Consider the following 16,789-nt stretch of genomic DNA (forward strand, 5'->3'; position numbering starts at 1 on the left):
GGAGGATCCTTAGGCAAAGGTGGAGAAGGTCGAGGAGTAGTGAGTACAAAATTGAACCTCTCATATGTGAGTACAATATCTAGTTGCCTTTTCCAATCGATATAATTTAGTCTAGTTAATCGATTATCTTTTAGTATCTTTGCAAGTGGACTGAATGGACTAGTTATAATAAATTTGAAAATAAAAGCATTCATACAATAAATAAGGTGAATAAAAATAATCATGCAAAATAAATTAATCAACAATCTTTATTTAATTAATTGTGGGTCCCTAACCATGTCGCATAAAAAATTGGACAATTAATATGCCAATAACTTATCCAGTTGGCGGAATTCATTATTACTATTGACGAGAAAAATCTATCATTTCCATATCTCTTTAGACAATGCCTTATCCATATATGAAATGATTTCCGATTATGTTTAGCCTTTCTAAAATAACTTAGTATAAACCACTCCGTAGGGGAGCTAACACTATTGATTTTAGATTGAGTGTATAACATTATTAGTACTCCAACGAAAAATACAATATTAAATATATTATTATTATAAGCTTAGACTCTTCAAATCATGCGTGAAGCCTTATTTTTAAAGATCTAACAACAATGAACATTTAATAATTTTATTTTCGTGAGACGACCTTCTTGTAATTTCAGAATCTTCAAATCAAACGTGGAATCTTATTTTTAAAGATCTAATTACAATTGTTATAATAATGAAGGTCGTGGGGTAATGTATAAAAATACCCATTTCCATTCAATTTTTAATCATTCATAATTAGGGTTTTTCATTCATTTACTTACATGATATAATGCATGCAAAACGTCTTCATTTTAATCCAATTAAATTTAGAAAATATTTGGTAATTTGAGGAATACTTTTAAAAATAAATTTTCAAAAATAACTTTTCATTTCCCTTTAAATGCCCTCTAATTAATTAGTAATCAAATCCAATTAATTTTCATAATTTAATTAATATAAATCAAATTATTTAAATAAATATCATGGATCCAATGCATGAATAATAATAATTAGCAATTCTATATTTCATGCATTTCATATATCACATAAATAAATAAATAAAAGACTAAAGCAAATAATTAAAATGGCCAATGGATTTAGCTTTTAAAATTAAAAAAAACTAAATAATTACTAAGTACTATAATTATTTCACTCCATTAACTCCCACTATCTTTAAGTAGTGGAGAATTACTTTAAAATCTACTTTGGGGGCAATAATGCACTCTTTAATGAGCGAAAATAACACAAAATAATCATAAAAACGAGCCTGAAGGTCCACCATAAGAATCTGTGTGCATGCAGGAGACCAAACCTGGACCCATGCACCCCCACGTGCTCACCACGCTCCCTCACGCGCTCACCATGCACATGTTCAAGGCAGCAGCGTGTGGCACGTGCTGCCACTCGCCTGATGCGTTGGCAATGGCTAGCGCGTGGTCCTCACGTGCTAGATGATTGGGAGCGCATGGAGCACACCGTGAGCCTTGCCGCACCAGATCTCTTCATGCTTTTGATCACGATCTAGTGGCTGTGGATTCGGGCGCACGGTACGTTGGTGTACTGCGCCGCACTGGATCCCATGTGTTCCCTCCGGCGCCGCTAGCAACCCTTCGGCCGCCTGAATCTCGCCAGAATTTTCAGAATTCATACAAAAGCTCGGATCCCATGTGTTCTCTCCGACGCCGTCAGAATCTCAGCAGAATTTCTAGATTTCATAAAAAAAAAAAAAAAAAAAAAAAAAAAAAAAAAAAAGGCCCAAAAATTCTGGAAAAATTCTATAAAAATTATAAAATATTCCAGAAAATTCTAAGAACCTTATTTAACACTCTTAGACCTTCTTGAAGTTTCATGGTACCCATTGATGAAAATTACATGGCTTTAAAATTAATTATACATATGAAATACATTAAAAAATAAATAAATTACATAATTGAACTTTCAAATGGCTAAATCAAAGCCTTAATTACATTCATCCAAAGATAAATTACATTTAACCTATAAGCTTCATCCATTCACAAGTATACATACATCATCATCATGTATCAATATATATTAACATATTTAAACCATATATCAACATACATCAATATATACATATGCATATAATAATTAGATCCATGAATGATGATTTTCATAAAAAAACATGATCTCTAGTCATGAATCAAACCAAGCTCTGATACCATTGTTGGGAAAATTGAATTTTTAAAACTTTTTGAGGGATTTTCATACATGGATCTTGATTTATCACATAGAGATAAGTTTTATGCAAAAAATAAGATGATGAATCATTCAATTATTAGATTAAAAACTTACATCAAATGTTTAAATAAATCTTAAATATTTTCTCTAAAGTGAATTGTCTCAAATATTGTAGATCCTTTAAGTAGATCATTTCTCCTATGATCTCTTTCTTTTTGGTAGTGATTTTTCCTTTAAGAATCACCCATAAATCTTGATGAATGACCTTGGAGACAAGGCTTATGGGAACCTCTTTTAGACGAGAAAGTTAACCCTAAAAATCTAGAGAGAAAATATATATTTCTGTCTTGCAAAGGCGTAACCTAAAATATACATGGACCCATGTATATATAGGCAAAATAAAAATAAAAATTGAAGACAATATATTTTTCTCAATCTCTAAAATTCACGTGATATTTCAAATCTAATAGACCTCCAATATCAAGTTGGGCTTTGGGTAAGAATCCCTTAGGCTTACAATTTTCTTGGTTATTATGAATTAATAATTAGCCTAATCCATTATACCATGAATTCAATTCAATTAATTCATAAATCAGTTTCTACTTCACTAAAAGAAATTAATTGGACTCCAATTAAATAGTAAATAACTTCTAAGTCAATGTTGCATTTTTACCCCTCTATGCATAATTATTTATCGGATTATAAGTCATCAATCCGACTACATAATTAATATATTTATTTTGGTACTTTTAATTATTTCTGACTTGATCACAATAAAAATTTGTTTTACAAAAGTAATAATTTAGTAAATATATATATATAAAACATTTTGTCTAAAACACACAAAGGCCTTCGAATTTAGTTTGTAATCAATCATAATCAATACAAAATAAATACAAGTAACAAAGATGCAAATATTGAAAATATAAACCTCTAACTATTAATTATATAACTACCCAAAGTGCCGATCTTTGGATCTCGAAATATCCGCTGAACAAATCAAAGTAATTATTAATTAATAAAAGAAACTATACTTATCTCATGCTTGAAGGTCAAAAGTCATGACAATGATAGAGAGCAATTACATACGACGGCTCTCGTAATATATCTCAACTTATCGTGAATTCGGTTCAAATCTTAGTTAATTAAATGTCGGCCAGTGGCCTAACGGTATTAGTCTTTTACTTCTCAAAGGGAGGTCAGGGATTTAAGTCTCAGCAGAGACGTGTGTGTGAGTACCAACAAGTAAAAAAAAAAATGTCCATTAATAATTACTGATTTTGAACCATTTATGATTACTATTTATAACCTTGTATTAATTGCCATCACATATATATATAAATATATCATGTAATCAAGTGGACACAATCAATTCCATAATGAATGGAAAAAATAATACATTACATTCACCAATTGCATAATGCATAAATAATACTCAGCTAAGGAACAATGACTTTTATGGTCCAAACAAGAATTTGCTATGCAATGACACACAAATCCCTCTAGAGAAAACTGCATCCCTGTCAGTACAAAGACATGTTAGCGTTGAATATATCAAAGAATTTTGAATGATGATTCCTCTTGTACCCTATGTGCAAAACCGTACTCAAATTTGTTCAATTTGACATCTGATTTATTTAATTTGCATATGATGGATTAGGTTTTCACCAATTTGTTGATTTGCTGAAGTAGAAGTAAAACCAACGTATCAATGATCGATTATATATGGACCTTAACTATTTTTTATATTTTAAATTTTTTTGTGACAATTTTTTGGTGTTCACAGGAGAAGAATCAACTTAGCTAAACTATATAAATTTTTAAGAAAATGAGAAATTGACTAGTATGATCGAACTCACAAATGCACTAGGGAACATCCTAGAGAAGATTGAGTTTTTGGCTCTCATAAGCAGCACATATAGTCCATAACAAGGGATGTGAACTAAACCCAACCCTAAATACCTGCAACAAGAAAGCATCCATTAGGTTAATGATATTATACATATATATATATATATATTCAGCCAGCAAACTTTGTAAAAAAATAAATGAATATAGATGAAGTAAACATGGTACCACAGAGGTGCCCATGGAGATGAGAGGTCAAGGAAAGGATATGGCCACCTGCATGCAAGAAGTTGGAAACTTTATTTAAACATTTCTTGAACCGAAAAATCAGATGAAAAAAATTGAGTTATTTTCCTTCACTGTAACTTAAAAGCGCGCGCACACACACACATATATATATAGATGCATAGTAGGAGTTATTTACCAGTTGGTAAAACCGAATGCGTGAAGAAGCCAATGGAAAATAACATAGACAACACTCCATAGCACAAAATACGTGAGCCGGTACCAAGGAAATGGCTGAAACATTAAATGGAAATGGCTGAAACATTAAACTTGTTCAAGCAAACGAAATCAATCAGTCTATAAACACACACACACATATGCTAAAATATCTTCCAGCAAATTAAGCCACAATGACACTTACAAGGCTATTGATAGCAGAATCAATAAGTAGAAACACAGCATTTAGGCTATGCATGCATCCAATCAACTGTCAATTAAGAATGATCAACAGTTAAAAAGTAGAAGAGATCAATATTAAAGCAATACAGTGAATGTAAATTGAACTTTCAATCTATATTAACCTGTAAAATGTTTAAAGTGAGGAAAAAGGGGTAAGAATTTAATCTTCATAATATGAATTCACAAATGCGCACGCGCATATATATATATATATAGTTTTCCCCCAAGGACATGCCCTCTATAATGTAAAAGAAATCTGTACCTGCTTAGGCTGGTTTTAGTATTTTAACCAGCTTAGCAGGAGATTGATGATCAAGTTTTAGTTTTTCCCTAGCAAACTAGGGGGAGGGGCGACTCCAACACGGACAAACCCACTCGGAGAGTTGGGTGCTCTATCAACTAGGCCATGTTGGTTTTTGTTCTGATACAACTTTTTTAGCTTTGCTCTGATACCACTTTGTTGGAAATAAGTGGGCTAGAATTTGGAAGAGAAGAGGATGTAGAGGAATAATTGAAAAATTATTCTTTTCACTTCTACTATTTTATCTTATTATTCTACTCACATATAAAATAGGTCCATTACATGAGTTTATATAGGATTCTAGACGTACGTAACCAATTACATTTAGAGTCCTGCTATGACATATTGTGACTTCCACATGCATGTTAGTGTGTGGACTACTTTAAGACAAAAGCGTATGATTTTTTTTATTAATATTATTTTAATTTCTCTCCCATTCCCGGCGAAGGTCACATCCTTTTTGTCGAAATCGTGGGTCCATCATCAAAGTTGTCATCAACCCCTTACTCGATTTCAACATTCCAAGGATTGATACACCGGAACGCCGTGATACTGCAATAACAACAATTTTCCGCCGGCCATCAACATTTTGGGTAACAGAGTAGTCTGAAGGTTGGGTAGCAAAGGTTTGAAGATTTTACAGATTTGCTATGGAGAGAGAGTGTGTGGGAGTAAGATCTCTCAATTTGGTTAGGGCTAATCATACTGTTGGGTCTGCATTTGGAACCAAAAAATACAAAACAATACTTTCTGAACAGGTAATACAAAGACAAGATCAAGTATAAAATCAAAATCACAATATAAACAAAAGAAGTGAGAGAAATATAAGATAGATATGAGAAGATTTTGCCAAGGAGTGAGAGAGAAGGGCGGGGTAGTGCCTCTACAGAAGAGAAAGCGTTGTCTATTTTAAGATAGCCACCTGTTCAATCGATTTTTTCTGGCTAAAATAAGCTGGTCAAAATATTATTTTCCCTACATTGAAATGTCCATAACTCCCATTACTCCCACTAACATAACCATTAGTAGCATAACTTATACTAACATAGTATTTAGGAGGCTTAATTCACATACTTCTTATTTTTACATAACATTCTCCATCAAGACCATTTACTACCCCCATTAACATGAAATGCACACAAACATCATGTATACCAAATACTTGAAAATGCTAATTACTACTAAAATTCTAAAATCAAGTTTATTTCCAATAGGCCATTGGATAATCCCGGATTGATGATCAAGTTATCACGGCATAAAATGGAACAACTTCCCACTATATATATATGGATTTGGGCACACAGTTATAACGAATAAATTGTACAACTGATACTTAAAAGTAATTAAAGATGTACAGATGTTCCAAGCAGAAGAGAGAGCTTAATTAGAAACACTAGACTCATATAAATCCAGAGAAATGGGATAAAAAAACAGATACAGTAAGATTTTTTTTTATTTTTTATTTAAAGAAAGCAAGGTATATATATATATGTAGTACTGTAAAACAGCGATTCTCACGAGATGAAGATGACTTACCAGGGTGAGGTGAAAATTTTCACCGAGCAGAAATGGGACTAGAATACACCAAAACACAATGTCCGTTAGGATAGCAGCACCAGCACTAGTCTGTTAGAAATGTAATTAATTAGAATCAACTTTCCAAAATGTACGTCTTGTTTTTTTACAAGTTACACACACATCCTACCTCTACCGAGGTTCGAACCCCCAACTTCTTTTTTGGAAAGGGGTGATACCGCTGATCCATTTGGTACTTTGGTCCAAAATGTACGATTCGTAAAAGGGTAAACACTTTTAGTTGGATATGCGCCAAAAAATTACTTTTAGTTGGATATGCCCCAAAAAATCATATCCAATTATATACATGAGCAATTTGATTTAGAGCATTCCACTTTTCACCAATTGTACTACATTTATCTTTTTCCTTTTTTCTTTTAAAGAAAATGACAAGAAGGTCATTGAATTCATTAATGCACTATTCCTGAATTTATAATGTAATAATTATCATTTATACAACTTTAACTTTTTTTTTACCTTCTTTACTTTATTTACTATTTTTTTTTTCTTTCTATTTGTTTTTTCCAGAGGTCCTCTCAAAGAAAATAATTTATTTCATACTAATAATTTAATTTTGACAATCAAAACAAATAATTTATTGCATGATAACATCTTTCTTCTTTTTTTCTTTTTCTTTTTTTATAATTTTTTATAGGTCTTGTCAAAAGAAATAATTTATTAGATAAAAATAACATCTTTTTTTTAATTATTTTTTTGGATCTTATCAAAAGAGATAATTTATTCAATATAGATAAAAAGAAATTTAATTCTCTTCTTTTCATACTTTTTTTTTTTTTTTTCTTTTGGGGATCTTGAAGATAATTTCTTCAATAAATATTTTTTTTCGGGTTTTTTTTTTTTCATGTCAAAAGAAATAATTTTTTTAGTGGTTATTTTTTTTTTTTTGGCCCGGTCAAAAGAGTCAATTTATGCAACATAAATTTTTATTTCTTGGTCCAGTAAAAAAAAAAATTTATTCAATTATACAATTAATTTTTTGTCTTGTTAAAAGAGACCTAAAATAATAAAAATAAGAGATAAGTAGAGAAAATTTAAAAGGACAATTTTATCATTTAAAAAGTAATAATTATTTACTTGTAATGTTAGGATTAAAGTTATCATTTCATTTAATAATTGTAGTACAAAGGTTGCAAAAATGGAGTGCGAATATCACATTCATGTTATCATTGCTTCAAAACATTATCTATCATATTATCATTGCTTCAAAACAAGTCAATTGCCTATCTTTCTATCTATCTATCTATCTATCTATCTATATATATATATATATATATAAGTATATATTAAACACATAAGTTGTATAAAGGGATTAACCTGATAAATAGCTTGCATAAGATACTCCCAAAACCCTGCTTTATGGTCACAGTCCTCTTGTTTATAATAGCTTTGCAATTTGATACTATCTCCCAAATCCTTTTTCATAAACTCGTCACTCTCCCCATTTTTGGGCAGTGTTTTCTTTGAGTAGGAGTTCCGCCAGCATCCACGAACAGATATAGCTGTTCCAACCTACATTAATCCAGAATATATATATATATATATATATATATATAAGAATGAGATTTAACATTCAAAACTCAAACATTAATCCAATTATGTTAATTGTAAAATGAAAAACCAGGGGTTGTCGAAGGAATCAACATATATATATATATATATGAATGAGATTTAACATTCAAAACTCAAACATTAATCCAATTATGTTAATTGTAAAATGAAAAACCAGGGGTTGTCGAAGGAATCAACATTAATATATATATATATATATATATATATATATATATATAAGAATGAGATTTAACATTCAAAACTCAAACATTAATCCAATTATGTTAATTGTAAAATGAAAAACCAGGGGTTGTCGAAGGAATCAACATACAGCAAAGTAGACCATCACCAATGCAAAACTCCATCTGCACACAGATCCGGCCATCCCATCATTTAAAAAAAAAAAAAAACCCAAAAATTAAAAAATTTCAACTAAGAAAAAATATATAAAATAAAAAATAGCATCAAATACATTTTTCTAAGAAGGCCTACTTTACTAAAGCTGTAAGTTGCCAAAAAAAAAAAAAAAAAAAAAAAGCCAAAAGCTGTAAGAAATTTAGTTTGAAGTATAAGATTTGAATTAATAAATTATTTATTTTCCTGTGAACTGAAGGGCCCTTGGGAATGAATTAATGAACTTACTGAGTGTAGAAATAGAAGACAGAGACACCATAGACGGAGACGGTCTGAAAGAGTAGGAAAGCCATGGAAGTGAAAGCAAAAGCTCTGTAGAAGAGGAGCCAAAGGGGATTGAGGTTTCTCCAGCATGGGACCCACAGATGAACAGAGCTCAGAGGTTCTCTCTTCTTCTTGATGAGAATCAGAGCTACAACTGCTGGGACAACAAATATGAGAGCACACACAAGGACATGCCATTGAAGCCAGTACTCCAATCCCACGCCCTCCTCCTCCTCTGACTTCACCATTAGATCTTCTATTCTCTTCTCTTAGCAGACGAGAAATTTTGAGGGACAGTTGATAGATTGATTAGGCTCAAAAATAAAAAACCATCAAAGACCGTTGACCCTTGTAATGATACTACTCAATTTAAATATTTCTTAATTTTTTGGGAAGCTGGTGCCGTGCATTACTAACTTTTGGGTAAAGTGCCAAAAAAAAATAATAATAAATAACTGACCAAAAAGCACGGATAATTACATAACCAGGTTATAATTTCAAAATGACAATATTACCCTTCTTATTACTATTGGGATAATTATCAAATAAAACCCTTATTTAATGTTGCGATAATTATCAAATAAAATGCCCCAAATTCAAACCTCCGTTGTTAACCCTAACTTCACAAATCGCCATCACCATCTCTGCGGAGTTCTCTCTCTGTAACCCATTCAAAATTGAAAAACTCCAATCGGAGTGACACAAAATGATTAGATAGAGTGCGTCAAAACTCTAATTGAAGAACAGACCCTCCAACAACATGTACTCCATGTCCTGCAACTACATGTACTCCATGGTTCCCTATATTGTTCTAACCCTTCTTCTATTTTTGTTCTCATTACACATTGAGGACAATGTGCAATTCAAGTTTGAGGTAAGGCAACATAATTACAAATTTGTTGATTAATTCCACACATTTTGAAAGAAATTTGTAATTTATGAATGGTAGAATTGAGAGCATGTGATGTTAGCAATGATTTTATAATTGTGAAGCTAGTTTGGTGTCCTAAGTCGATTCTTAATAGATTAATACTTCATGTATGTGCAATTGTTGCTAATTTTGGGATAAATTAAAAAATTTTGACATTGTGTTTGCATATAGTAGTCCACATTAATGGTTTTTCCACATTCTCATGATTTTTGAATTTTTAGAGTACTTCACTTTCACATGAGCACACTTACATCTATTTTGTGGGGTATGAACTTGATATGTTGTTATGTTTTGTAATTGACTGAGATGAGTTAGTAAATTTTGAAAATTTGAGAACTATGGCATAATGATAGGTTTGTATGAGATTGTTCTCCACTGAGTAACTGGGACTCTTGCCTCATTATGCATTGAGGATTCATGTCAAAAGGTGGAGAACTTAGGAAAAAAGAAAGTTAAAGAGTTAATTCTGATTCGTAGCCTAGTTAGCTCGAGTGATTAAGTCCGTTGGGGTGTCTTGACACCTAATGCCCTAAAATTGGCCGGTTTGGAAGTCATTGACCGAAAGCTTGCTACATAGGTTTTCTAGAGAGCTTAAGGGATCTGAACATTGCACTAAACTCTTGTTGAAAAAGAAAAAAAAAATGAAAAATGAAAATAAAAAGAAAAAAACCTAAAAAGAAAACAAAATGCATACATGAGTTAGAATTGTTATTTATGCCTTGGGAATCAAAATTGAAAGAATTTCCAATGAATTGAGGAATGTTATGGAATGTATATGAGTATGGATGGTCAACAACATAGATGGATATAAGTTCACTTTTATAAGGATGCTAGATTTCAAAATTATTTGATCTATGGATTTAAACTTTATGTGGGAACCGTAATTGTTGTGCATAATGTTGAAGGTTCGAAGTTGTTTATGACGGTGCATAATCTACATACTTGATTTAGTTTCTTGTTTATTGATTATTGGGATACCTTTGCTTGCTAAATAGGTGATAATTGTATAGATTTTGGGATGTATGTAGGTATCATCTCTAGAAACCCTCACGAGACTATAACTCATCCCCTAGGGGTAACTTAGGGGTCTAAAGGCTTGTTGCATGTGCTAAATGCAATCGTGATCCCCACGAAATGGACTGTTTGTTTCTTATCTTTGTTTATGCGTTGCTAAGGGACTAGCAATATGTAAGTTTAGGGTGTGATAAGCACTGAATATTTCATATTTGAGCCCTTAAACATGCATAAGTTAGTACCTTAACGTTGTTTTTATCTTGGTTTTATATTTATTTTAGAATATTTGTCTTTTGCAGGTCATTTCCTAAAGAATATGACAAAATCATGATTTTGGAGCTTAAAAAGATGTTCCTGGAGCTTCTAGAGATATACCAGACCTTCCGAGCTTATTCTAGAGTTATTTTGGGGTGATTGAAGGAATACAAGTCCCAGAGCTCGAGCAAAGATTGAAGAAAACAGAGAAATTTGGCTAAGTATTTTGAACTCAAGCACAAGCCCTTTATGCTCGAGCATTTTCCAAAATGTTCGAGCACGAACACCCCTGGGAGGTCCCAGAGCTTGAGCATTGGCCAAAATGCTCGAGCACAAGCATCCAATGCTCGAGTAAAAGATTTTGTGCTCGAGCACGTACAACTTCAAAAAAGTTAGAAAATATTCTAAGTGTTGTAAGAAAAGATGCTTAGGAAATTATTGATGAAAAAATGGGTAAGTATGGAAAAAAAATGTAATACCCCTAATTTTAAAAGGGTAGTCCTGGTATTTTAATTAAGTATTTTGTTGCATTTTTCATTATTTAGTTATTTTTATTGCTAGGTTATTTGCATTAATTGTTATTATTTGATTTATTTGAATTATTTGGATTAGTTGATTTAATTAGATTATTTGATTTAATTAACTTATTTAATTTAATTGGTAAATTGTTTTATTTATTATGTGTCCTTAATTAATTTATTTAAATACTCATTTAATTACATAATTAAGCCATTAAATACGTTAATAAATTCTTTAAGGTTTCTGTTAGAAGTCTCGTAAGTAGAAGCGGACATAGATTATAATGTGGTTTTGTTTTATGGGCCGATTAGGGTTTAACTTAGATTAGGATTTCCGTCTTGGATTACCATTAAACTTAGGTTATATTTGTGCCTATAAATATACGATGATAGTCGGTAGCAAGGGTTGGAAAAACCCTATTCACATATCAAGGCTACAGAGAGAAACAAAGTGAGGTTTTGGGGAAAATAGAGCATGTTCAGTGAGGGTTTCGACTGTGGGTTAAAGGTCGGACCTAGGAGAAGGGAAGAGCCAGAGTAGTAGGAGATTTGACGGTGTTTAGTATTGCCAAAACTTTGAGACGACGCCGAGATTTCGTTACTGAAAATCACAGGCAAGTTCTTTTCTTCCTCTTTCCCGTTGGCTCATGTTCTGTGCACCTAGATAGTCTCTAAGGTTTAATTGATCATCAACTGAGATTTACATGTATAGTATATGCTGTGTTGATGATCTGTATGTGTTGAAATCTATTCTATTACAGTTTGTGCATGTCTGGTTGCAGCTTTGTTTCTTAAAAGCATGTTTAAGTCTGTAAAAATTTTGATCTCTGTAATTGATTTCAACTGCTGTAAACAAACCATTGGGATGCTACTAGGTATTAATAAGACTTCTAGGAATAGTTTTAAAACCAAACAGAAAGGCTGGAAATGGCCGGAGTCGAGGACGACAATCGATAGTAGCAGAAGGCTCTCAGAGAGGGAGAGAGCCGGCTCCATGGAAGAGAGAGTCGGCTCCATGGAAGAGGGAGCCGACTCCCCCCAAGAGTAGAGCTGGCTCTAAGGGAATGTAGAGCCGGCTCCACCCCTTTAGAGCTGGTTCCAAGAAGGATTGGAGTCGACTCCATGTTTTAATGGAGCATGCTCTCCAGTTTTGAGAGCAAGCTCTCTCTTGTAGGTGCATTCTGAAAGTTTTAGTACACTGTTTGGAGAAGTTTCATTTTTCAGAATTGTGTAGGACTTTACTGGGTCTCTAAATATTGTTTTAATGAAACTTTAAAGCCTAATATGGCATTAGTTATACCTGTAGGTTAATGGATGGAACAGTACAAAATTATACAATTTTGCATGTAGGTATCGGATGGAAGGAATTTAATTGTCTAGCTTAATTTTAACAATTAAATGGAATAAAGTATGATTATAAATCTTATTTTGGATGCATGATATGGGCATTTACATATCAGTCTGGGTCTATGCTTACTCTGGTTTTTAATTGCTGAAATAATGAATTATTTTCTACAATTACATGGATTAACGTTGGGATTTTAATTGCTGAAATATTTAAACACTTTTCTGCAATTATCCGGATCATGGTTTTGGATTGTAAATTGCTGTACTATTATTTTTGTTGTAAAATTTACATGGATGTGGAGGATTGTATGCACCGGTATGGGACGGTGGCATACTAGAGAGGGTTTAGCTCAAAACGCTAAAACCTAACCTACCGGAATAAAGGAATATATTGTAAAATATTGAATCCTAAATATGTTTAAGTCAGATCAACTGACTAAGTTGAATGACTTCCTGGATTAGTTGGTTGTAGTTAAGTCATATCAACTGAATAAGTTGAGTGACTAACTGGATTGTATATTGTATGTCAGCTCAATGAATAATTGAATGACATACTCTGGTTTTGGACGGACTTTAGATATATGGTTATGGTACCATGAGATGAGCTTGAGTCTCAGGCTCGTTGGTTAGGGTGCGTATATGCAGTGGATGTGTAACTGGCTATGATAGGTTGAGGTGTACCCTGTTAGGTCTAGGTACTCATGCCCACCTATGGGTGCGTTTTGCATGTTACCTTCTATTCAGGTTAAGACCCCTATTGTAGTCCAGTGAATGTCCCTTAGTGTGGATATATATATGTATTTATGGACTAGATAGATATTGTGAGATATCTAGGGTGTATCTGCGTATCGGGTCACTGTATGGATTGTAGTTAGATTAGAACTTGTTCGTGGACCTGACCCACTCTTATGTTTTTCAGGTATCGGATGGTTCCAGTCTTAGGCTTAATCATGCTGAGCAGAGACTATCATTCATTCTACCGACGATGTAGGACTTCTCTCGATGCTCTAGTTAGATTTATTTTCAGTTATTCAGTTTAGTTGGGACTTTTGTTTCGAGGTCCACTAGATGGATTCCCAAGTTGTACTCTTGGAGGTTTTGGAGATTTGGAGTTTTATTATTCAGTATTATTGGAAGGATTTTATATTTCATAATTCTTTCAGCTTGGTTATTTAAATTCTTAATTCTTTTTATATTCTGTGTTCATTTTAAAATACTTTAATTATTTGATATTCCCTCGGGTTTGGGCTCTGGCCTGATCAACCCGTGTCTCGGATCCGAGGGGTATCACAAAAAATGCTCAAGCTTAAACTTTTGTGCTCGAGCCCAAGCTGAAGAGCTTGAGCACAGAGTTTTGTGCTCGAGCATGGTTGATCCTGGAAATTTTGAAGTGTGGGATAATTATAAATCCTGTCCTTTTTGGTTCTAGGCAAGCCCAAATGACCCCAGAAGTCCTAAAGCCCCATCCAAGGAGGATTAGGATTCAGTTTCTCCTATAAAAGAAGATTTAAGGTCATATAGAAATCACTCTTGCAATTTTCAGATCTCACGGCGGCTTTTAAGGTTTTGGAGTTCTTTTTGAAGATTGAAAAAGAAGATCCCAAGAAGAAGAGTTACAGTCCATGAAGATGCTTTCTACACCAACAACGATGCTATCATCCATCTTCATGAGTAGCTAAATATTTTCTTAGGGCATTGATGTAACCCGAATCCGAATAAGATAGTTTGATTGTTCTTTAACTTTGGAGTCTTTCATTATTGTATTTTAATTGCATGATTATGAGCAATTGGCTTAGGATTTCCAAGCAATTGGGGTTTTAATGAATAAAATTGGTTTTTGATGAAATTATTGTCTTGTATTAGAATTAATTTGAACTATTTTTATTGTTTGAGATTGGCAGCTAAGGGCTTCTCATAACGATTTGAATAGTGATCATGCAATAGTGCTTAAATTGTATTATGAATGAATGTTTTGATAATTTATACTTTGGTAAGATAACTTATTCTGCAATTTAGTTTAGAGTAGTTAGGTAGATAATTTGTGCCAACCGAAGATAGGTTATTGCTTAACGTAAATTCATGATTTATCTTTTTGAATTTGAATTAAATTGGATGTTAATTCATTTAATTCCTGATCATGCATAAATATTGAAATCCCTAAGGTTGAATCAATTTACCACATTACGAGGTTCGTGGTGAAGTCAAACCCTAAGTATTCCCTCTTTTGATCTCAATCTTTGTTACAATTGCTTATTTTTATTTTCAATGTTAATTAAATATAATCAAAACAAATAAATCTTATTTCTAAATTAAATTAGAATTTAATTTTACACTTGACAATCCAACACAGTCCTTGAGGTTCAACACCCTCTACATAGCCCTATCCTACAAGGATTCATTCTATTGCAAATGGTTTTTACTATTGAACCTTAATTTAAATTCCAATAATGTATATATGAAAATAGGGCTTCAATCTCTATTTATAGTTAACTCCCATTCCCCAAAATAGGTTAGACCATGTACACAAATATCAGCCAACTCGTGCACCATGGCTTGGTTCGTATATGGAAGCCCATAACAGTTTTTAAAAATCTTAGCCTAACTCACGATCGATCGTGAATCTGGTTCGATCGATTGTGGATCACTGAGGACCAGTTGTAGAAGATCGATCGTGCCCTGCTTGTGATCTGTCGTGGACGATCGATCGTGGCTTCTTGCGATTGATCGTGGCTCTGCTTCTTTGACTTCTTCACTTGCCTTTTTTTTTTTTTTTTTTTACTTCTTCACTTTTTTCGGTTACAATTTGGATGACCTTCTCAAGATTCTTAAGGGGATTGAAATGACTCTTATTATCTCTAACAATCTGAAAATGACAATAAAGTAAATAAGTACTAAAAAGTAGATAAAGATATGGCTAAAGTGCTGACAAATGCAAGATTAAGGGCCAAGAAGTGCACCTTTCGGCGCTTGTCACACCCCCAAACTTATATATTGCTAGTCTGTTAGCAATAAATAGAAGAAACTGTTGATTCATGGTTGATCAAGTGTTTTGCACTTTAAATATGTTATAACATGTGTCTTGTTAATGAGAAGGTAAATCATTATCAATGAGCTGTCAAGGCTACTTATAGGGTAATGAAGCATATGGTTCAGCACTTATAAGGTTCGGCACACATGGTTCAGCACTTACAGGGTTCAGCACATGGTTTAGCACCTACAGGGTTTGGCACACATGGTTCAGCACCTACAGGGTTTGGCACATAGTTCAGCACTTACAGGGTTCAGCACTTAAAGGTTCAGCAAGAAGGCTGCCAAGGGATATTAAAGGTTCATGAGTTATATATATATATATACAAGCTGTAGTAAAGTTTTCTTATGTATCTACTAAAGGGCATTTCTGTTATTCTGCAAATGGTCTTGAGGGTATTTGTGAGAGATTGTATTTGAAATGTATTACAAGAATACACCATTGCCACGTGGCATTGTGGTCCTGCAGAGGGAAAACTATATTCTCAGTTCATTGGCCATTATAAGAGAGTCTTATCTATAGTAGGGCTGAAATGAGGACCCTATAAATATGATGTTATAGCATTTGTGGAAATGCTGCCTTTTTGTGTGAAAAAGCAAGATTTCAGCAGCTGAGAGAGTGTTCTTTTCGAGAGCTGAGAATGAGTAACAATTTTTGTGATATTTCATAATGTTGAGCTTCAATGATTCACAGAAATTTGCCAAAGAAGGAACGTAGTTGCAGTAAAGATTAAGAAGGTTGTTTAGAGCTGATTTCGTGGTGCAAGAGGTGGCTGAAGTGGTTTAAAGTTGTTGGGGTCATTTTTGGAGCTTGAACAAGGGC

At 33.0% G+C, this 16,789-nt stretch overlaps 1 protein-coding gene across 2 annotated transcripts; it reads right to left on the bottom strand.

Moving 5' to 3' along the window:
- Positions 1 to 3,529: 3,529 nt before the first annotated feature.
- On the bottom strand, positions 3,530 to 9,232 carry LOC132306110 (uncharacterized). Of its 2 annotated transcripts, XM_059803351.1 has the most exons (9): positions 8,839 to 9,232; positions 8,528 to 8,561; positions 7,963 to 8,157; positions 6,589 to 6,678; positions 4,714 to 4,779; positions 4,492 to 4,586; positions 4,296 to 4,343; positions 4,079 to 4,181; positions 3,530 to 3,739 (listed from the first exon to the last, which is right to left on the bottom strand). In XM_059803351.1, the coding sequence occupies exons 1-9, from the start codon at positions 9,120 to 9,122 to the stop codon at positions 3,722 to 3,724; spliced, it is 933 nt and encodes a 310-aa protein (XP_059659334.1). In that variant the 5' UTR covers positions 9,123 to 9,232; the 3' UTR covers positions 3,530 to 3,721. The 2 variants fall into 2 exon arrangements, with proteins under 2 accessions (XP_059659334.1, XP_059659335.1); XM_059803352.1 differs by lacking the exon at positions 8,528 to 8,561.
- Between the last annotated feature and the right edge of the window lie 7,557 nt (positions 9,233 to 16,789).

This window comes from Cornus florida, unplaced genomic scaffold, assembly GCF_030987335.1.
Source record: "Cornus florida cultivar Cherokee Brave unplaced genomic scaffold, ASM3098733v1 CherokeeBrave_3.0.0_Hap2_Chr05, whole genome shotgun sequence".
NCBI classification, from domain to species: Eukaryota; Viridiplantae; Streptophyta; class Magnoliopsida; order Cornales; family Cornaceae; genus Cornus; species Cornus florida.

Coding starts and splice junctions, on each gene's coding strand:
- LOC132306110 (XM_059803351.1), bottom strand. CDS start 9,122: ATGGTGAAGTCAGAGGAGGAGGAGGGCGTGGGATTGGAGTACTGGCTT. Junction 4,587..4,713: donor ATTCTGCTATCAATAGCCTT/GTAAGTGTCATT, acceptor TTAATGTTTCAG/CCATTTCCTTGGTACCGGCT. Junction 4,182..4,295: donor TCTCCATGGGCACCTCTGTG/GTACCATGTTTA, acceptor TTCTTGTTGCAG/GTATTTAGGGTTGGGTTTAG.